Below are 24,320 nucleotides of genomic sequence, written 5' to 3' on the forward strand. Positions count from 1 at the left end.
AATGTTTATGGTTGTGACCAAAATGTTCAATTTTGGTCTCATTACTCCAAATTACCTTGTTCTAGAAGTTTTGAGGCTTGTCTCTGTGCTGTTTAGCCTATTGTAGGTGAGATACTTTGCGGCATTTGTGCAGTAATGGCTTTCTTGTGGCGACTCGACCATGTAGCCCAATTTTCTTCAAGTGTCTCCTTATTGTGCATCTGGAAACAGCCACACCGCTAGTTTTCAGAGAGTTTTCAAATTAGTATTATAAGATCTGTGTATAAACTGCAATGCCACGATCAAACACAAGTCTCCTGATCCAAACAAACAGCACCAGACACATACAGTGGCTTGTAAAAGTTTGGACATCCCTGGTCAAAATTACTGTTATTGTGAACAGTTAAGCAAGTTGAAGATGAAATGATCTCTAAAAAGGCCAAAAGTTAAAGATGACACATTTCCTTTGTATTTTAGGCAAAAAAATGATTTTTTTTCACATTTACAAAACGTAAAATGGGTAGATGCAAATGTTCTTATTTGCCTCTCTAGGAATCCTATGAGCAGTTCTCTCAAATTTTGTTTGGTCTTCCAGACCTTATCTTTACCTTCACTGTTCCTGGTAACTGATTTCTTAATTATATTTCAAACTAAGGAAGGGGCAATTTGCTATGCTATCTTATTCTAGCCTTCTCCTGCTTTGTGGGCCTCCACCATTTTCATTTTCAGAGCACTAGACAGCTGCTTGGAAGAACCCATGGCTGCTGTTTTTTGGGACAAGGTTAGAGGAGGCTGGGTTTTTAAAAAGCCGGGAAATTTATATCACCCGTCCTTTCCTAACGATAATTGTGAACAAGCCATAACCCTAACAGCCTACTTAAGGTCTGAAACCTTGGTCAAAGTTATCTGAGCACACAAATCTCTAAGGGTGCCCAAACTTTTGCACAGACCCATTTTCCTTTCTTTAATTTTTAAAGTGTAATAAAAATTACTTTTTTTTTTGCCCAAAATACGAAGCAATTGTGTCATCTGTAACTTTAGGCCATTTGCAGATCATTTCATCTTCAACTTTCTTAGCTGTTCACTATAACAGTAATTTTGACCAGGGGTGCCCAAATGTTTACATGCCACTGTATATGATGCTGTATGATTGGGTCACAAGACTCTTAGTCAGTTTGGGTACTGTTGTCCATACATGGGCCACAGAATATATTTGTGTGAATGCAGCCTAAATCATTCCTACAGTTTCCAGTATCTCTCTGCTCTGGGTAATGCTACGTTAACACAAACCTATTGTAAGGCTTTATACGAGTGGTTTGCAATGCAGAGACTGTGGTTTATTGGAGTCGACAGTTCAAGTTATGAGACCCACGGTCGGTCTGGCAAGGAGGTCAATGTTTTTTTAAGCAAGATAAGTGCCTATGCAGCATCAATAGTAAAAAAATGTGATGTTAAAAATAATAATAAAAAAACAAAAACCTGCTATTCTTACCCTCCGTAGTCCGCCGCGCCGTAGTCCGCGAGACCGCTAAGTCATCTGGGTAATTTTGCAATGCATCCTGAGAACGGAAGATGGCGGCAGCCGTGCGCGTATCGCCAGAGCTTCGATGGATCCCAGGGGGTGAGTATATAACTATTTTTTATTTTAATAATTTTTTTTAACAGGGATATGGTGCCCACACTGCTGTATACTACGAGGGCTGTGTTAGATACCGTGTGGCTGCTATATACTACATAGGCAGTGTTATATACTATGTGGGCTGTGTTCTATACTACGTGGGCTGTGCTATATACTACGTGGCCACTGTTATATACTGCGTGGGCAGTGTTATATACTATGTGGCTGCTATATACTGCGTGGGCTGTGCTATATACTACGTGGCTGCAATATACTGCGCGGGCAGGGTTATATACTACGTGGCTGCTATATACTGCGTGGGCAGTGTTCTATACTACGTGGCTGCTATATACTGCGTGGGCTGTGCTATATATTATGTGGCCAGTGTTATATACTGCGTGGCCTGTGTTATATGCTACGTCGCCTGTGTTATATACTGCGTGGCTGCTATATACTGCGTGGGCTGTGTTATATAGTACGTGGCTGTGTTATATACTGCGTGGCCACTGTTATATATTGCGTGGCCTGTAGTAATGCATCGGGTATTCTACAATATGTATGTATATAGCAGCCACATAGTACATAGCACAGGCCATGTAGTATTTGTCTGCTATATACTACATGGCTCCTATATACTACGTGGCCTGTGCTATATACTATGTGGCTGCTATATACATACATAAATACATATTCTAGAATACCCGATGCATTAGAATCGGGCCACCATCTAGTGGAGCATAAAAGGTTTTGTACAGTTATTTAAACTCTCTCTTAAATGAGGAATAGAAATGCCATAATTGCTGTCCTTTTGGTCACTACTCATAGCTGAAAAAATACAATATAAAGTGATCAAAGCGTTGTATCTACAACAAAATGGTATCAATAAAAACTACAGCTCATCATGCAAAAAAAAACAAGCTCTCTCAAAGCTCCATGTATGGAAAATAAAAAAAGTTATGGGTCTCAGAAAATGTCAACACATATGTTTATTTTTTTAATTAATTTACAAAGCTCGGAATTTTTTTTTAAGCCATTCAAGTAGTAAAAAAACAAAACAGAAACCCCAAAACTATGTGTGTTTTGCATCTCCGTTATCGTACTGACCTGGAGAATCATGTTGACAAAAGCAACTGCATTTGTTTTTTTTGACAATGTACTGATACATTATATTGTAAAGAATGTCACTTAAAACTAGAAGTCATCCTGCAAAAACAAGTCCTCCTACTCAACATAAAAATATAAAAATGTATGGCTCTTAGAACAATAGGAGGAAAAAAACCGAAGAGCAAAACCATAAACATCCAGGTCTTATTTTTACCTAAACCAAAGCCAGGTAGGACCTGATTTTGTTTTTCTTTGCCTTAAAGCTGTGGCCACATGAAGTCTGCAGTTGTGCTACCGATTTGGCTGCCGTCACACAAGCAGTATTTGGTCAGTATTTTACATCAGTATTTGTAGCCAAAATCAGGAGTGGAACAAATAGAGGAAAAGTATAATAGAAACATAAGCACCACTTCTGCATTTATCACCCAGTCCTGGTTTTGGCTACAAATACTGATGTAAAATACTGACCAAATACTGTGAGTGTGACGGCAGCCTTTGTGCAGCCAAAAATATGCCACAGCAAAGTGTAAGGGAGTAAGGTCTCATTGTGACCTCCATGGTATCGCAACTGTGACAAGTCGTAAAAAGTCTAATCCAGTTGGATTTTTTGCAACTTGCTTACTGCACTCTCCATGTGACTCAATGCTCTTGCATTATGCTTTGATGCAGCCGCAGTATGCACCGATTTATCATTCTAACACGTGTTGCGGCCAACGTTGCAGTGTAGCCCTAGCCATAGAGTTATAAAATATCAGACATTCTTAAGGAGAGAACCCGAACCCCCATTTAAAGTTTGTAAACACAGTTTCTAGCATCGGTGCCATTTTTGTAATGTGTTTATAATCCTGTCCTATTGATGCTGATCTGACATATACACATTCTCGGGTGTAATAGGAATTCTAGATTGTGAGCCCAATCGGGGACAGTGATGATAATGTGATGTAAAGTGCTGCGGAATATGTTAGCGCTATATAAAAATAAAGATTATTATTATTAATCTGCCTGTGGGATATTCAGCACTCCCACATGACGCCCAACTTCTATATCGGGTTTGTGCCAGTTTTTCTTCTTTGTTTGTGTTTAGAAAACTGTTATGTGTTCGGTGGCATTTAAAAATAGAAAAACACAACATGGAAAGAGGTGAATGCTGCTGCAGCTACTTTGCTGGCTGTGAATTTAACACATCCAATTATAACGAGAGAAGCCAGAATGCCTGGGAATCATTCTTCACGGGTTGGAAGGCCTGGGAGTTGGGGCTGTCAGTAGCTGGAGCAGGAGAAGACAGCGAACATATGGCATACACATCAAATGATATTGTGTGTGTAATGTTAGCAATACTTGGGAGCATGTGACGTCCCCTCCTGTCCTTGTGTGCTACTTCATAAAAAGTTGTGCTGTTTGATGTGAGGCAGGATTGTAAATACAAGGCGAGTATACAGCTGGCGAAGTGTGACTGTTCTGTATGGAGAAGAGTGTAAACCGTGCCGTTGGAAGGAACTTCCCACCGTACCCCTCTACGCTGTTCTCGGGGGCGGCTTGCCGATGGAGTAAGGTAAGTTGTCGAATACATTGGCACTGTTCAAGAATATTGCAGAGGTCATTTTTTACCATCTTTCATTGCTCGGTGTCAAATATTTTTGGTTCAGCTGGGCGATCTTTACCTGACCTTACATGCCTCATAAAAGTTAGTGGAAGCCTTGAAGGTTGGACACAGGCTACTTGTGTACCAAGGTCACCGAGGACAGGAGGAAAATAACTTCTTTACGTTCTAAGAATCCATGGCCTGTCTGTCTGCGCTATAGAAAAGATTGTTTTCAATATAGGGTCATTTTCTATAATTACTCAGGAAGACGAGCAAGTCTCCAGAATTGGGAGTGAAGTCAGACATCAGTCTGTGAATGAATGGATGTGTGTACCTTATGGCATGCAGGAAAACTGGATCTGTTCTGTGGAATAACAAAGTGTTGGTATATCGTATTATTTTGCGATCCTGGTAAGTGGACATTGTATAGAATATATAAAGGGAATTATTAACCCCTCCCCCAGTGTTTTGTGCGAGTTTTATATCTTCATCTGCTTGTATATTTGTATTGCTCTGGTGGCAGACAATAAGTGCAGACTGTATAACCCACGTGTCTGCTACGAGGATATCCTTATGAGGGACACATTCACACAGGATGATCTTGGTATCTCCACGTTTTTTGTCTTTGCGAATGTCACGTGACCATGTGTGTATTTAGTGTAGAGTCTCTGGACAACAACACATCAAGCTAAACTTTTTCCTCCAACTAATAAAAAAAAGGTAATATTTTAAATGTATGAAAATAACACAAAGATGCTGGAATATTTCCTATTTACTGCGCTACAATAATCCTCATACTTTAAAAATATATAATACCAGTAATTGGAACGATGTTAGATTGTGTCTGTTGTTGAACATGGAGTAAAAATAATCTGGAAACATGATTGTCCAGATGAGTCCAATTGTGGCAATATCAAACACGCATTGGTTTTTTTTTCTATTTAAGTTGTGAAAAAAAATCTGATTATTATTAAAAATATATATAGATATTTTACTTATTTTACAAGACCCGTAACATTTTGATTTTTCTGCTGATGGTGCAGAGTGATGTTTTTTGTTGGTTTTTTTCATGGTAAGCTGACTTTTTTATCGATACCAATTTTGCGAACATACGATGCTTTGATTGCTTATTATTACATTTCTTTTGCTTTGATTTATAAATGTTGTGGACAGAAAAAAATCAAGTTAATTAACTTTAATTTTATAGATCAGACACTTACCATTTTATAGATGGGCGATACCAAACTGGCGGATATTTTTTTCCTTTATTGTTATCGGCGGAAAGGGGCGTGATTTGAATTTTTATATATTTTTTTACATTATTTTTTAAACTTGCTTTTTATCCTTCATTATGTCAACCTGCTAATAGTTTGATCACTTATAAAATATACAGTACTATAGTACCACAGTATTGCAATATTGTGACTATGACTGGGCTTCAAAGGAGGTCCTAGATGATAGAGATGGGGGTCTTCAGCAGACTATCGGTTGACATAGTAATGCATCAGTCCCCCGTGATAGCGTCGGGGATCGATATCGATAAGAGCCAGTGCACGAGTGCTCGGCATGCATACAATTAAATGCCGATGTAGGAGAATGACAGCAGCATTTAAATGATTAACATCAGCGGTGGCTGAGAGTGACTGATGCTGACTGTATAATGTAGCTGACGACAGCCGCATTTGCATCTCAGCTCCTGAGGCCCCTTCCACACATGTATCAAGTCTGCAGAACATCAGAGTCTATTGTGGGTACACTGAGTTTTCTGTGTGGATTTTGCCCACAAACTTGCATTAGGTGCAGAAATTCTGAAGATAAAAAAATGTACATGTGCTTTAAGTGTGTTTCCGTGTTAGAAACGCCTCAAAAACACATGTAATCCTACTTAAGTATATCAATAAAGTTTTGTCAAAGCCAAATACTCGGAAGTATCAAAAACAAAGAAGCTTTATTTTACTCCCTAACGACAGGGCAAATTTTCTATCTCACCAGTATCACTTTATGTGGTAATAACTCTGGAGTGCTTCAACATATCCCATTGATTTTTAAATTGTTTTTTTTCGTGACACATTGTACTTTATGATAATGGCAAATTTATGTAGATGTTTTCTGTGTTTAATTATAAAAATATCAGAAATTTGACAAATATTTTTTAAAAATTGCAATTTTTTAACTTTCTTTGATTATCCCTTTAATCCAGATAGTCATGCCACACAAAAACATTAATAAATGACATTTCCCTCATGTCTGCTTTCCATCAGCACCATGTGTAAAATGTTGTTTTATTTTGTTAGCATTTTAGAAAGTTTAAAAATGTAGCAGTAATTTTTTTTTTTTTTTTTTTGAGGAAATTTGCAAAACTTATTTAAAACTTTTTTTAGGGACCTATTAAGTTTTGAAGTGACTTTGGGGGGTCCTATATATTGGAAACCCCCAAAAGTGATACCATTTTAAAACAGCGCCCCTCTGTGTATCCAAAATTGCTTTCAGGTAGTTTGTTAACCCTTTGGGTGCTTTTTAGGGATTAATGCAAAGTGGCATAACAGGAATGAAGAAATGTATTTTTACATGGGTTAAACAACTGTAGTCGGTACCAACACTAATCGTGGCCGATGCAGCAAATTGTCAGCTATCGTGTACAGCTGACAACTACAGATTTGTCATTTGTCTGGGGATGCTAGTCTCTTATAACACAGGTCAGTGAAAAGACGTATTGGTGGTAACAAAGGGGTTTTAAGAATGACAAACCAAAAAGAGACAAAAAAATGTGGAGTTAAAGACGTGGTAAAAATTAAAGTAAAAAAACCACTAAAAATACAAGTAACTTAATTTAAATAGGTGCAGAAAATTCTGTAAGGCTGGAGTCACACCATCATATGGTATACGATACAAGAGCATCGGACGCGATATACTAATGACTAGAGATGAGCGAATATGTTCAGGTTCCCTCTTATTCGGCAAGCTATAGCGCTTGCCAAATTAGACTTCTTTCACACTTGCGTCCGTATGGGTCCGTCGCTAAACGTCGGTGTGACGTACTGACGCACGTTGTGAAAATTTGGCACGATGTGGGCAGCGGATGCAGTTTTTCAACGCATCCGCTGCCCATTGTACAGTCCCGGGGAGGAGGGGTCGGAGTTCCGGCCGCGCATGCGCGGTAGGAAATGGCGGACCCGACGTACGAAATAAATGTTCCCTTGAACGTTTTTTCGTGCCGATGGTCCGCCAAAGCACGACGCATCCAGTGCACGACGGACGTGACGTATGGCCATACGTCGCGATCCGTCGGCAATACAAGTCTATGGGCAAAAAAACGCATCCTGCGAGCACATTTGCAGGATCCGTTTTTTCCCCAAAACGACGCATTGCGACAGACATTACATGACGCAAGTGTGAAAGAAGCCTAAGCTGCAGAGGGAACCCGGCTTCCTGGATCGCACCAGCCTAACAGCTGATTGGCGCCACAGCTGCATGTGTCGCGGCTGTATCACTACCATAGCACAAGCATGGAGACCCCAACAAACAGGCTCTCCATATATGTGTCGTGACTGTCACACAGCTGTGGCGCCAATCAGCTGATCGGCCGGCGTCATCCAGGAAGCAGAGTTCCCTCTGCAGCTTATTCAGTAAGAGGTATAGCTTGCCAAATAAGAGGGAACCCGAACATATTTGCTCATCTCTACTAATGTCCCTCGGCTCCTACTATGCTCCGATCCTCTCACATGACAGGATCGGAGCACAGCTGCAGAGGAGACGGAGAAAGTAATTTCTCCATCTCCTCCGCTGCCGATGTCGGCGTATATAGCAGTGCTTTTAGATGATATCCGAGTGCAGTGCGATATTTCACCCGTGCCCATAGACTTGTATGGGTGCGAGTGAGCCGAATCTCACTGCCAATCACAGCATGCTGCTGTTGTTGCCTTATGCTGAATCGGCATGAGAAAATAATCGCATAGGTGAGCTGCACCATAGTACAACACTGGGCAAAGTGCGATGTGGTGTTTTATCGGATAGCACTCGGCTGTATTATATGGTGGTGTGATTCTGGCCTTACATCAAAAATTCAATAACAGCTCATCATGGGAACAAAGCTTAAAACCATTTAATTACAGCCGAAGATGCAGAAAAAGATAATGAAACTAGATAATTCTGATGCTTTGCCAATTCTATAAAGTAATATTAATATATGTAGATGTGAGAGTTAGTAAACCAGAACAGTTTTATTTAACCGATTGTTGGAACTGAAACATGGACATAAATGGAGGAGAAAAATTGGCCACTGATTTTGGTATAAATTCAAATTAAAATATGCATCCCATCAACTGCAAAATCTGTAGGAGAAACATGTGGATTTTTTTTTGCGGATTTACTGGAGAAATCTGTGTCAGGAGGAGTTGCAGCATAAACTGACTATGTAGATTTAGAATGTGCAGTTTACATGAGGGTTTTGAACTTATTTTATATGCAACACATGGAAGATATTTTAAAATCTCATGACTTTGTAGATTTTTCATCTGGATTCCATAAACTGAAAATCTGTAGTACATCACAGTACCAACAGTATATCTGCACTATGTCACTGTGTTATGAATGGAGCCAAACATTAAACTCTTCAAGTAAGGTACAGTTTTTGTTTCCATAAGTTTTTCATTGCAACGGAAAGTTAAAGACTATTCTAGTAGAAACTAAAATTGCATAGATGCTGCTACAATTTTAGCTTCTACTAGAATAGTCTTTAACTTTCCATTACAATGAAAAACGTATGGAAACAAAAAATGTACCTTATTTGAAGAGTTTAATGTTTGGCTCCATTCATAACACAATGAAACAAAGCTACGTATTTATAATATTACCAATATTCAACAAAACATGCAATTGTATGCCAACATAGTTACCATGTATACATCTGCTACTTACGTGGCTTTTAAAATAGATAAGTAAATGAAATGCACTGTTGGTTAGAGTGACATATTTCCGTACTGTAAAGAAAGAGTATCCAGATGTGAGACGAATGATAATATAACACTATTCCAGTCATATGTTTGTTCCAAAGATCTTTGAAAAAAAAAAAAAAAAATGTAATGTTCTTCAAGCACAGTCTGTAACACTGGTGTGAATAGATGCTGACACTAAATGACTATTCCAAGGCACTTTCACCCTGGTGTGGAGTTGATAATTGAAAGGCCGCTTTCCTGTACTTTATCTTTTCTCCATTTGCTGGGCTATTGTAAGTACAATTACCCTTATTGCATGTTATTGTGTGTTAAGTGACGGGCAGCCAAGAAACCTCCTTGCCCTCTATGATCAGAATAAGTGAAACCCTTATGCCACGTTCACACTTTCAGTATTTGGTCAGTATTTGTAAGCCAAAACCAAGAGTGGAACAATCAGAGGAAAAGTATAACTAATATAAAATACTACAAACGCCAAAGAAACCATCCTTCACACGAAGCCAATAAAATCCATGTAAACTTTATTAACAATTATTTAAAAGAATCAGCAGTAATAGGTAAAAACCACAGCACAGGAAAAAAATAAGTGGGCTGTCCAGGAAAACAAACTCCAAATATAGTAACAACTAAATCCTAATGCAAACATAGCATAACATGTGCCGAGTGACCAAGTACATACATGCAAAAAAAGTAATAATAACAATCAAAGTAAATACAAGTGTATATATTAATAATTACCTACGGAGCGCTCCTGGATACCCACCACACCCGACGCGCGTTTTGCAATGAAATGCTTCGTCCAGGTCCAAAACCAAGAGTGGAACAATCAGAGGAAAAGTATAACTAATATAAAATACTGACCACATACTGAATGTGTGAACGTGGCCTAAAATACATTTTTAGGATATAGTTATTTCTGTAATTTGGGATCTATGTTGAAATTTTGCAAAAAGCACATGTGATCACAATTTAATAATATAATAAATTATTAAATAATAATAAACTATAAATAAACTAAATAGAATGGGCTTCATTTTATAGACTTGTCTGAGAGTTGTGTTAAATATTGAAATTAACATAACGCAGAGATACCTGTACCCTTCTGTATGGACAAGTTGAATAATGACTTGGGCTGTGTTCCCACTATGAGTTTTTGACGTTGCATATTTTCGCTGTGTCAGAAACACAGCATCTTACAGTTCCAGCAAAGTGGATGGGATTTATAGAAATCTCATGCCGACTGTTTTTTTTTTTTAGTAGGATAAACGGACCTGCCGTGCGTGTTCAAAATCCGCAACATGTCAGATTCTCTTGCGGCTACACTGAGTGTAAAAATGCAAATTTTTCCCATCGACTTGCATTAGATTTACAAAATTAACAGGTAGAAACCACATATGCATTTTTATTGCATTTCTGCTGCAGAAGCCCAATAAAAACGCATGTAATCTGCACATGACTACATCAATAAAGCTTTGTCAAAGTCAAATACCTGGCAGTATAAAAAAAACAAAACAGCTTCATTTAAAACATGACAGACCAAAAAGAGACAAAATACATAGTCGATAATGTGAAAAAAATGCATGTAAAATAAAAAAAATAAAAAAACGGACTAAAAATGCAATAAATAAAACATAACCAAATGTACAATCTGTGTAGAATAACTGGAACGTCAGAAACTCAACAAACACTCATTGTGGGAAAGGAGCCTAATACTAGAACTTATGTTCCAAGATCAAAAACAACAATATCAACTTTCTATTTTTTTCAGGAATTTTTCACTCATTACAGAACAGTCAATGGATCATATTAATTTCCACGGAACTTAAACTGATTTTTTTTTATTAATAAAAAAAAAAGGTCAATGGGTGATGGATTATGAAAAAAGTAATGCGATGATGACATCAGTTTCCAGCATTTAAAAAAAAACAAAGCAAGTGTTGATCCAACCTTATGTTTTCCCTTTAGGTTTTAGTACATTCTAATAGAAAAGTTGGAGTGTAAATTCATTGGGGTGAGTTTGGCAGGCCACTTGCTACCGCTATATATGGGGGTCTTTGTGATCTGGCATCAATAAGCCAGTCTTATGCGCAGCAGTGAATAGCAAAGCATGGATAATTGCAGAAATGCCCAGTGGACATGTTCTGCACATTTCAAACTATTGACATATGTTCTGACCAGTTTAAGCTATATTAGTGGGGGGACTGGAATGTCGCTCCCATTACTCGCATGCTACAATTATACTATGTTATACTGTGCACAGCTTTGTTTCATATTTTTGTACCTTTTTATTATACATATAGTATTACAGCGAGAATTACAGATGTAATGTATGAATTAAGCGCTTTAACGAAGTGAGGTAAAGTACATTAAAACATTTAGAATTTAATGCCTGCAAGTATTTCACATAATGGGTGAGATTAGTTGGGGCGAGCTCCCTGAAAACCTTCCCACAATTTTTAAAGTATTTTTGAAGGGAAACTTTCCCATGGTATTCTCTCTACAGCAGACTTTCTGACTCTCTAATGACCAATGGCTGATGAACACTGATAAATAAGAAGCCGCCATAATTTGTTTCTAATATGACTCGACCACTGGATGAACGCTCTGAATCGACGCGGGTCTTCTGCTGATCCAGTGTTGATACCTGCGTTAGGATTGAAGGGAGCTGGAGGAGCGCGTCCATGTGCCTCTCGAGGACTTCTGGTCCTGGCTGCTTTGTGGGGAGCAGTGCTGGTTTGCGAATTACAGTAAAAACATTTCTTTTGTACAATTTATTTATTCTGGCATCAAATGAGAAAAGATGGGGATCGGGGGCAAGGTATTTTTTTATTGCCTTTCATTTTTCTTTAACCAGCAGCAGATCTGGGGGATTTAGCCTTATGACATTACTTAGCAACTAAAATTTAATTTGATTTATTATTAATGTGACGTAAAACATTCTGATAATTATATCCCATGTTTGATTTTTTTTTTATTTCTCTGCTTTATCTCCTTAGGCTCCATTTTATTCATAACCCGTGCTTGCAACATAGAATCATAAAACATTTCATATTGTAGATTGTAGAGTCATCTTATTGCTTTTATTATTGTATTGTTAACATTGTTACTTATGACTGTAAAGCGCTGCGGAATATGTTGGCGCTATATAAAGATTATTATTATTATTTCATGTTAATACACATTTTTTTTAATTCACCAAGCACCTTCTATCTTTCTTTTGGAGAGATATAGCCACACTGGGAGTTTTTTGTTCAGATTCAGCTTCAGCTTCACCAGAATTAGCATTAACTTTGGGAACTAGTCTCTAAACTTATGCCTAAAATATGTTGAAAAGTTTTCCCAAAATGGAGTTTTACTATGGTGCATAGAGAATCAGCGCTTTGTACCAATATTTCCTCCGTTATTTCAGGCATGTATGTGTTCAATAATATAATTCATTTACATTTTTGTATGGTCGTAAGTTGCAACCAATCATAGTATTCCCACATGTAATTGTGTTTTGCTTTCATCGTCATTCTGAGTCTTTGCTTATTTTCAGATGTTTGCATAGTTACAGGTTGACATTTTAATACATTACATTGCATTTATTGTTCTGCACATTAGTTGGTGAAAGTGATCAATCTTTTAAGTCAGATTAACCCCTTAGTGACGGAGCCAAATTTTTGAAATCTGACCAGTGTCACTTTATGTGGTAATAACTCTGCAACGCTTCAACAAATCCCAGTGATTTTGAGATTGTTTTTTCGTGACACATTATACTTTATGATAATGGTAAATTTAGTTCAACATTTTTTGTGTTTATTTATAAAAAATATAAAAAATTTGAGAAAAATGTTAAAAAATTAGCAATTTTCTAAATTTGAATGATTATCCCTTTAATCCAGATAGTCATACAACAGCAAACCATTAATAAATAACATTTCCCACGTCTGCTTTACATCAGCACCATTTGTAAAATGTTATTTTATTTTGTTAGCATTTTAGGAGGTTTAAAAATGTAGCAGCAATATTTAATTTTTTCAAAGAAATTTACCACATTTATTTTTTTAGGGACTTATCCATGTTTAAAGTGACTTTAGGGGTCCCATATATTGGGAAACCCCCAAACGTGATACCATTTTAAAAACAGCACCCCTAAACATATTGAAAACTGCTGTCAGGTAGTTTATTAACCCTTCAGGTGCTTTACAGGAACTAATGCAAAATGGCATGACAGAAATGAAAATGTGTATTTTTACCACCTAAATGTTGCTAACTTCTAAACAGATTACTATAGCCGGCAGACTCTAAGGCCGCTATTTGGTCATGAATTGCCATCGCAAACATCAGGACAACAAAATCATGATCTGAGGGCACCAATTGGGATAAAGAAGAAGCCCCCACACTCTGTTAACCATTTATAATGATGTAGTCACTATTGACAGCAGCATCTAAGGGGTTAAACAGATTTAGAAGGCGCAAATACTGATCGTGGCTGATACAGCAAGTTGTCAGCTATAGTGTACAACCAACAGATGCTGGATTGTCATCTGTATGGGGAGGCTATTCTCTTATATCTCAGGTCAGTTAAAAGACGTATTGGCGGTCAGTAAGGGGTTAAAGCCCTGGTGTCAACACATGGGGCGGGCGTGAGGTCTTTGTCTCTTTTTCCATGTATGTCTGGTACGTCTCTATCTGTGTTGCATAGCCTTGGTCTGCAGCTCCCCCTCATTTTCGAGAAGTGGTAAGATAAGATTTCAGAAAGTTGCAGTATGGTGGTGTAAGTGCTTGACGCTTTCTCTCCCATTAGGGTAAAGCGCAGGTGCAGCTTGTTTTTCTAATTTAATCGTCTCATCACGTCCCTCGCCAGCATTACTCAGTTAATCCCAGAGTCTTGATACTTTAGCACCACGGAATCCTAAACAAACTGTTCGCACCCCTTAAAACATTGAGTTAAAAACAGTTGTGTACTCAAGCAGAGAAAGTTGTGATGGAAATACAGGAGCTACTGCTACAAGCTATAGAAAAAAGTCATTCTGACCCGCTGGTGACTCCAATATAAGAAGGAAACAAGGCAATACAACTGCTATAATTAATCAACTTCAATCGCTTGTTCATTTATTAGTACAACTGCTACAAAATAAATGTTAGGGCTTTATAACCAAGCAGAGCAAAAGATTTTACAAGCACTGTAAACATAGAATAAAACAAACATTTAAAAGCCAAGAATAAGTATTTATAATGTTATCCACATTTTAAGGAGTGACATTATTATTATAACATATTTACGTATTTTATTTTACAGTGTATCCCAATTTCTGGAGAAGAATCCTTTCCCTGTCAACAGCCCATTAGGCAGTGGACCTACAAACCCTCTCCTACCGTCCCCTGCCAGTCTACAGCTCGCTCAGCTGCAGGCTCAGCTCACCCTGCAGAGGCTAAAATTGGCGCAGAGTGCAGTGAACAGCAACACAGCTGCTACAGTACTGAACCAAGTCCTTTCCAAAGTGGCTATGTCCCAGCCACTGTTTAATCCACTTAGAAATGCAACCATGATCGGTGCACATGGACCTGCTGGAATGGCTTCTCTAGGATCCACCATTCACAATGCCAGATTTCCTGCTACTGGATTGCCGTTCTCTGCTCAAAAACCAATTATGCCACCCAAGCACTCTCAGAATTCAAATCAAAACTCTTTGCAAACTTTTGGAAAACCTATGGGTGGAAACAAGCCCGAAGGATTCCACCTGGGGACTCAAACATTCACTTCAGAAATGGATCAGCCTTCTTATCACGGCTTTGCTTGTGGATCAGAAGAAATAAAGGATGGTCGATACCCTCCGAATCATAATAATCAACCTGGATTTAAAAATCAGTATTATGATAACCATGGACAACATCACCCCATAAGCCGTAAAGGAGATGTCGGTCAGGGAGGTCACAATGCGTCGTCAAACAACCAGTGGGAATCTTCTCGTCATTGGCAGTCACCCAACCAGCATTATGAGGCCAGAAATGAACTGTACAACCCAGAAGAGCCAACTCCTGATACCAAGTTTAGCCCCTCAAATTCTCCTATTTTCCACAGACATAATAATGGAAAAATCAACAAATGCGTACCATCACTGAGGAAGCCACATGAACTGAATGACTTCCATGGTATTGCACCTGTGCAATTGCCACACACGTGTTCAATGTGTGATAAAAAGATCTTCACGCTAAAGGTAAGGAACTGGATGTCATAAGCTATGGGAATGTTATTCTGAAGGTAAGAAAACATACATGAACATCATTACTATTAGGAAAAGTTCACCTTCACAGTTTAGATTTATTTTAATAAAAACGTGTAAAGCAAAATATCCACGAACAAGCACTATTCATGTCATCATGTATGAAAAAAGCTAAAATGCTTATTTGTAGGTAACGTACATCTGTTTTATAGTAGCTTTGTTTTAATTAACTCAGTAATTGTTAAATGCCACAGATTTCATTTTGGTAAGACAAAAAAAAACCAGGCCCAGAGTTTGTTGTTCCTTTTTGCTGTGGTTTAAGATCAATGGAAGATTAGACACGCAAAGATCATGTTTCATTTTTTCTTATCCGTTTCCCAGATTAAACATCTACAAAAACATGAATTTATTAGGGAACATTTTTTTCTTCTTTGGATGGGATTTCATCTTAAGTCTTGCAGCAGTGGTCATTTAGTCCAGGAGCAGCTGTTCCGTGAGGAGTGCAGTGGCCTAGACTAAGTGCTCAGAAGAGCTGAGGAAGCAAAAATCCCCAGTATTGGAAAATCTGCAAAAGGTCTGAAATCTTCTTCGCAAACGGAGGTTTCCTGAATTATCTGACTTACTTGTTTAGAGACCTTGAGAATACTTGTGCTTTCTTCTTAACAAACCATTTTACAATTTTCCACTTTGCAGTATGAAAACTTTCAGCTACATTAGAAGTAGAAAAATAAGATGGGGCCCTAAAGCTAGCCAATATAATGATATATTAATATGTTTTGCGAGTTAATAAGCATTTATTAAAATCATTGGCTACAATGGCAAAACAAGCCGCTAGGATCTACCTAAATCCACAATTATATATTTTAGATATCATCATTATAAAAACTGTTGTGATATAATGCACTATAGGGGCTAAGAGATTTAACTTTAAGAAAAATTAGACAAACTGGTTGTCAATGCATAATCTACCAACCTTGATCAACTGTACACCAAGTCATTAGGACTTTTTTGGTTAATTGTGTAATTTGTTATATTAAATTGACCTTAATATATATATATTTTTATGTTAAATTATATTTCTGGCTGGCCTGCATTATTTAGTATCAGGTGACACCATCATACGCTACTGTTTATGAAAACGATGAGTTTCTCTCTTTCAAACCACGGACAATTTTAGCATTTTCCTCCTTTTTTCCAAGAGACATAACTTTGTTTTAAATATTGGATCAACATAGCTGTAAGGCTAGGGTCACACTGCGTTATGGCGGTACGTTTAACGGACTACGTTACACCGCGGCATAACACGGTGTAACGTAGTCCGTTAACGCCGCCATTGATTGTAATGGCGAACGCATCACTAGCAATGTGGGCGTGCGCTAGCGATGTGCCGTCATTTGAGTGACGGACCGCGAACGCTGCTTGCAGCGTTCGTGGTCTGTTCCTCGCTAGCGCAGATCGGGGATCTGCGCTAGCGGGATCGGGGATCTGCGCTAGCGGGATCGGCAAACGCGATCCCTTTTGGGACATTGCGTTAGCGCAGTCCGTAGCCTTATTTTTCAGGACAACTTGTAGTTTTACGACAGCGGCACTCACCAGTTTGCTGAATGAACGTCTTTAATGTGCCTTTAATCTATGATGTAGATTATTTTTGACACATATCAGGAGTTAACAGAGGGTGCGGGGAGTGCAGAGGACGCGGCCATTTTGTGCAATCAGCACTTCTACGGGTCCATGTGAGGTAAAATGATGTCATTTCCTTTTTAAAGGACACATACACATCATTACAAAACAGATTACTGACATTAGCATTAGATTTACACAAATTATGTTTCACTAACCATATCACTATAAATTATCACATATGCTTACTGAACACAGACGAAATTTATAAGAATACGGCCATATCTAACTTATCGTTAAGGCCGAGCGGTCCCTGGGCATTAGCCATAATCCATTTTCCTTCCTCTCTCAACAGGAGCTTGTTATGGTTACCTCCTTGAGGTGGAAATTTAACTATTTCAAGACCTGCAAATTGCAGTGATTCAGGATTGCTATTATGTTTCTCCTGCATGTGCTTTATAAGCCGCATGCAGCCTTTTCCTGACACTATTGAATTGTAGGGTTCTCGAAATCTTGTTACCAAAGGCCGTATTGTTTTTCCAATATAAAAATAATTGCAGGGACAAAAAAAATCACATAGACGACAAATTTGTTCTTACATGTTATAAAATCACATATTTTATGATTTATGTCCCCGATTTTTAATGGGTTATCTAATCTATGCAAGTGGCAAAATCTGCAGTTTTTACAATTAAAATTTCCCTTAGGTATATTTTTTGCTATCCAGTTATTTTGTACTGGTAACAACCTATTGTGTACCAACATATCTCCTAGGTTTTTAGTACGTTTATATGTGAATTGTGGATTTAAAGTTGTTATTTTTAGTAATTCCCTATCACTTTGTAAAATGTGCCAGTTTTTTCTCACTGCCGCATAAATTGCTTTGTCAATTTGGACTATATTTGAATGTGAAAGTGAATTTCTGGACATTTTTATCTCCTAACTCCGGCGCTTCAGGCTTTTTCGCCGGAGACAAAAAATGTTGCAGTGGACGTTTTTTCCAGACGCCGGAATCAATTGTTTGCCGAATCCGGCCAAAAACCGAAAGGAACGCTGGGCCATTCGGCGCAAATACAAGTCAATGGGGGAAAAACCGGTTCCGGTTTTTATTTTTTCCGGTTCCGGTTTTTCTCCAAAGAGCCGGATTTAGCCTGAAACAAAAAACCTGATGTGCGAAAGTAGCCTAACTATATATATTTTTTTAAATTGATGGAGCTGTGTAAGAGCTTTTTTTTTTTTTTTGCTTCCCAGACTGTGATTTTATTTGATACCATTTTGGGGTAGTTGCGATGTTTTCATTGCTTTGATTACAATTTTTGTAAGAACTGTGGCGACAGTAAAAGCAAAAAAAAACAGCAGTTCTGGCATTTCAATTTTCTTTTTGTATTCATCACATTTTCCATAAGGGCTTAATAATTTTAAATATCAAACTTTTATAAAAAGTGGCGATAGCCTGTTTTTGTTTTTTTTGCCAATTTCTTTATTCTTACCTGGGAAAACAGAGATAACTTTAATTTTTTAGTTGTTTATTTATTATTACTTTTCACTTTAGTTTGTAGTCCCAATAGGAATAAATCAGTTGTCTATTTACTGAAATACTATGGTAATGCAGTATTTAGTGAAATTGACATTCTCCTATGAAGCTCAGGCTACCATGGCCTCCCATCTGCACCGTGTGATTGTGTTGCTGGGGTACAGAGGTGGTGACTGGCTTCTGAAACAATGCACCACCAGGATCACGCTTCTTAAACGCTGTGGTCAGTAATTGAGGCATTTAATTGGTTAAGCTGATAATGGCAGGTGTTGGCTCAAAACACAACCAGCACCCTCTGAATATGGACCAAACACCCACAGTCAATCATGTATTGTGGATGTCAAGAAGGGGTTCAATTTTTTTCAAATCAAAATTGCTATTTCTATAGCTGGGTCTGAGTCTTGTACAACACCTCCCTTTTTAGTAAAATCATGTGATGCATTACGCGGTATCAGATGACACCACTAAATCTGTCTGTAGAGTATGATTCTAGTGCTGTCATTCTTCTCTGTCAGCAATACATCTCATAGCATCTTTGTCTGCAGACACCCAGTACCCAGCATCCCTAGACTGAATGCCAAGCATTTAAATTAAGATTGATAATGTTTCTGGGTGAGGCAGTGTAGGGAGTAAAGTTCCCATTCTTATTTTACATTTATTTTCAAAACCAAGTAAAATCAAAACTGAATCTCTCCTGAGGGCAGCAAACTGATGCAAAATTGCATAATAAAAAATGTATATTAAATACAAAAGAGAAACTATCATTAGAAAGTGACCTACTGTCAGTAAAATATCAACGCAAGAATCGGCCATTTACTGCTGTTCCTTTCCAGGAACATGTTCAGGTTTTTACATACATGTGATTTAAAGAACTGTAATTTTTTTTTCTTGTTCAGTTATTCCATTAATTTTTGCAATATGTGAGGCTTAATTTATTTTATTTTCACACTCCCTTTTTTATTTATCTTGGGGGTTTTTTAAGGCAGCAAAAAGACCACTGAATTGATTTATTATTCATTTAGCATATTTTTCCCATCCATAAAAGGTCATAAAAGACATCGTGTGCACACGATGCGGATTTTGTTTCCGCAGCTGCGGATCCGCAGTAGTTTCACATAAGTTTACAGTACAATGTAAACCTACAGTCATGGCCAAAAGTATTGACACCCCTGCAATTCTCTCAGATAATACCCAGTTTCTTCCTGAAAATGATTGCAATCACAAATTCTTTGGTATTATTATCTTCATTTAATTTGTCTTAAATGAAAAAACACAAAAGAGAATGAAGCAAAAAGCAAAACATTGATCATTTCACACAAAACTCCAAAAATGGGTCAGACAAAAGTATTGGCACCCTCAGCCTAATACTTGGTTGCACAATCTTTAGCCAAAATAACTGCGACCAACCGCTTCCGGTAACCATCAATGAGTTTCTTACAATGCTCTGCTGGAATTTTAGACCATTCTTCTTTGGCAAACTGCTCCAGGTCCCTGATATTTGAAGGCTGCCTTTTCCAAACTGCCATTTTTAGATCTCTCCACAGGTGTCTATGGAATTCAGGTCTAGACTCATTGCTGGCCACCTTAGAAGTCTCCAGTGCTTTCTCTCAAACCATTTTCTAGTGCTTTTTGAAGTGTGTTTTGGGTCATTGTCCTGCTGGAAGACCCATGACCTCTGAGGGAGACCCAGCTTTCTCACACTGGGCCCTACATTATGCTGCAAAATTTGTTGGTAGTCTTCAGACTTCATAATGCCATGCACACGGTCAAGCAGTCCAGTGCCAGAGGCAGCAATGCAACCCCAAAACATCAGGGAACCTCCGCCATGTTTGACTGTAGGGACCGTGTTCTTTTCTTTGAATGCCTCTTTTTTTCTCCTGTAAACTCTATGTTGATGCCTTTGCCCAAAAAGCTCTACTTTTGTCTCATCTGACCAGAGAACATTCTTCCAAAACAGTTTAGGCTTTTTCAGGTAAGTTTTGGCAAACTCCAGCCTGGCTTTTTTATGTCTCGGGGTAAGAAGTGGGGTCTTCCTGGGTCTCCTACCATACAGTCCCTTTTCATTCAGATGCCGACGGATAGTACGGATTGACACTGTTGAACCCTCGGACTGCAGGGCAGCTTGAACTTGTTTGGATGTTAGTCGAGGTTCTTTATCCAACATCCGTACAATCTTGGGTTGAAATCTCTTGTCAATTTTTCTTTTCCATCCACATCTAGGGAGGTTAGCCACATTGCCATGGGCTTTAAACTTCTTGATAACACTGCGCACGGTAGACACAGGAACATTCAGGTCTTTGGAGATGGACTTGTAGCCTTGAGATTGCTCATGCTTCCTCACAATTTGGTTTCCCAAGTCCTCAGAGAGTTCTTTGGTCTTCTTTCTTTTCTCCATGCTCAATGTGGTACACACAAGGACACAGGACAGAGGTTGAGTCAACTTTAATCCATGTCAACTGGCTGCAAGTGTGATTTAGTTATTTATAAAAAAATAAATAAAATACACTGGCGCTATAACTAAAAATATGGACCACACAAGTGCCGCCGGTATATCAGTCGGATATTGTGCCCAATCCGACAATAAGGCAAAAAGCAATAGAAAAATTAGAAATACCGCGCTACAAGTGGCTAAGACTACAACAAGTCCACGGTCCTAGTGTGTCATAAAAAATCTTTTTATGCTTGAGAACGGCAACCACTACTTACTATACACTGGTGATGTATACACCAGTTAGTCGGCCACCATATATACAGTAAGGGGGGGATACACTGACCCTCTGTATATGTAATCCACCCACTTGTGGCTAAACTGTTGAGCCTTTATAATAATATCAAAGTAGTGAATGGTAACTGTTGGTGCTGTATTACCTTGCATACCTATTGAATGAAGCCGTGTGAAGAACGTGGAACGGCTGGTCTGCTTTCTTAAGATCAAGGGTACCCTGATGAATGAGTGCGTTACACTTTGAAATGCGTAGGTTAGAATTGGCCCAACTGAGGCTCCATAGGCCAGTGACGTCACTCACTGCTTTGCAGTGTCGGCCATTTTCCACGTGCATCCAGGGACGCCTCCGGCAGGGACGTCTCTGGCGCTACACGTAGCAACTGTAATCTCTGCCTAAAGTACCTGCAGCTATTGACATCGGCTGACGCCGGGAATCGCACGCTTACCCTCCGAGTGGATGGGAACTGCCTCGAGCTGCAGCGGACACCTATGTATGCAGGTCCGATATCTTGATCTTAAGAAAGCAGACCAGCCGTTCCACGTTCTTCACACGGCTTCATTCAATAGGTACGCAAGGTAATACAGCACCAACAGTTAACATTCACTACTTTGATATTACTATAAAGGCTCAACAGTTTAGCCACAAGTGGGTGGATTACATATACAGAGGGTCAGTGTATCCCCCCCCCTTACTGTATATATGGTGGCCGACTAACTGGTGTATACATCACCAGTGTATAGTAAGTAGTGGTTGCCGTTCTCGAGCATAAGGAGATTTTTTATGACACCCTAGGACCGTGGACTTGTTGTAGTCCTAGCCACTTGTAGCGCGTGATTTAGTTATTGCCAACACCTGTTAGGTGCCACAGGAAAGTTACAGGTGCTGTTAATTACACAAATTAGAGAAGCATCAAATGATTTTTCGAATGGTGCTAATACTTTTGTCCACCCCCTTTTTTATGTTTGGTGTGGAATAATATCCAATTTGGCTTTAGGACAATTCTTTTTGTGCTTTTTCATTTAAGACAAATTAAATGAAGATAATAATACCAAATAATTTGTGACTGCAATCATTTTCAGGAAGAAACTGAGTATTATCTGACAGAATTGCAGGGGTGTCAATACTTTTGGCCATGACTGTATGGGAAACGAAATCTGCAGTGCACATGCTGCTGAAAAAAACACGCATAAACACAGCGTTGTATTTTCCGCAGCATGTCAATTCTTTGTGCGGAATCCGCAGCATTTTTACACCTGCTTCAATAGAAAACTGCAGATGTAAAACCGCAGCGGAATCCGCAATAGAAACAGCGATAAATCCACAGGAAAAAACGCAGCGGTTTTGCACTGCGTTTTTATCAAATCCGCTGTGGAAAAATCCGCAGAGGAGCTTTCTACATGTGCACATACCCTTAAGGTGAGGCGAAGAGGTTATTTCAATATTTAACTACTTTTTTTGTTATTGAATTTTCCCTGTAACTGGAGCTGATATATTAGCCCCAGTTGCAGTGGAAATTCGGCCTCATAGCTGCATGATCTTCATGATCGGGACAAGATTTGAATCTGAGCATATGCCGCCCCCAGCGGCCATTTTCCAGGAGGCCACCGCATCGCAGCAATGGAGCTACCGGTGCCTCTGGGCTTTGAGGAAATGTCGGCGGAGCCCCGATGCTGCACAGAGATATGCTGACGCCCCCCTACCCCCCACCCCCAGCACAGAGAGCATCGCTGCTTTGCTACAATGAGGTAATGGGGGATACTCCACTTACACCTTCCCAGTGAGACGCCCCCTTTCTTCGTCATCGGGACCACGACCCCCCACCCACCATATGCACCCACCCCATAAGACGAGACCCGGCGTATAAGACGACCCCCGACTTTCAAGAAGATTTTCAGGGGTTAAAAGGTCATCTTATACGCCAGAAAATAAGGTATTTATTAATAATAAGCAAAGAAAAAAAAGCGCCAAGTTCCCTTTTGAGCTTTACAAACTTCCAGTGTCGCACGCACCTCACTGACTTTGTGTACTTGTGATATAATACGCACAGGTCGGCACATAGATAATTCTGCAGCTCTTGGCCAGCAAGATATGTCAGACTTTAAAGTATCGCTGGTATAATCCAGGGGCGTTGACATTCAGGAGCAACTGCTGTATGAAATGACCAATGTCAGTCTGACCCTGGTCTAACCCGAAGTTGGCACATCTTAGGCATGCTTCATTAGTTCTCATGTAATCAGGATGCCTCTCTAGGATCACAAGGGTCCATGTAATTTTATAAACTTGGCCAGCTTCCCACAAATTCCAGTAAATAACTAATAGGTAGCTTAAGAAATTAACCATGATCGCAGCCAGTAGGTGAGTGTTGAAGAGTAATGTAATCATTTTCTTAGTTCACGTACATTAAATATTGGTAAGGTCCAACTTTAAATACAATTTTAATATATTGTGGCTATAAAAACTGACACCTTTTAGTGTAAATATGAAGTAGAAAGATCCATATCTATAGATCAAATAGTAGCCATTTGTGCACATTTTCTTTAAAGAAGACCTTTAACCACTGATGATAATTGTTTTAGTAAACACTTGTATTCCCCATGATGTAAAAATTCTGGATTGAATATTCCGAGTCGGATAATGGCAACATAGATAGTGACAGATAGTGGAACGCACCCCAAACTGGTGACTAACTCTGCATTGTGGGATATTGAAAGTTTAAAGGGGTTTTCCCATGAACAAAAGTTTATATTAATCACTAGATCTTGGAATAATAATACATTTCCACAATTCGTTGTGTTTAAATAAAATGTTCCTGTCCTGAGATAATCTTATAAATGCATCCCTGCTATGTACTGAGTAATGGTTGTGTCTCACCGTGCAGGAACATGGTCTGATCATACCACATCTCCTACTCTGGGGAGAACGCAAAAGAGTATACAGACAGGACAGCCCAGGATCACAGCCGATTCTTTCTTTGAAGTAAAACATTTTTAAAAACA

At 38.8% G+C, this 24,320-nt stretch overlaps 1 protein-coding gene across 1 annotated transcript in view; it reads left to right on the plus strand.

Moving 5' to 3' along the window:
- Nucleotides 1-24,320, plus strand: part of RBM20 (RNA binding motif protein 20) — a 336,119-nt gene that overhangs the window by 193,498 nt on the left and 118,301 nt on the right. The window contains exon 2 of the mRNA XM_069754279.1: nt 14,520-15,438. Coding sequence (XP_069610380.1) covers nt 14,520-15,438 — 919 coding nt within the window. The remainder of the gene's footprint in view (nt 1-14,519; nt 15,439-24,320) is intronic.

The sequence above is a fragment of the Ranitomeya imitator genome, chromosome 2 (genome assembly GCF_032444005.1).
Source record: "Ranitomeya imitator isolate aRanImi1 chromosome 2, aRanImi1.pri, whole genome shotgun sequence".
In the NCBI taxonomy this organism is placed as follows: Eukaryota; Metazoa; Chordata; class Amphibia; order Anura; family Dendrobatidae; genus Ranitomeya; species Ranitomeya imitator.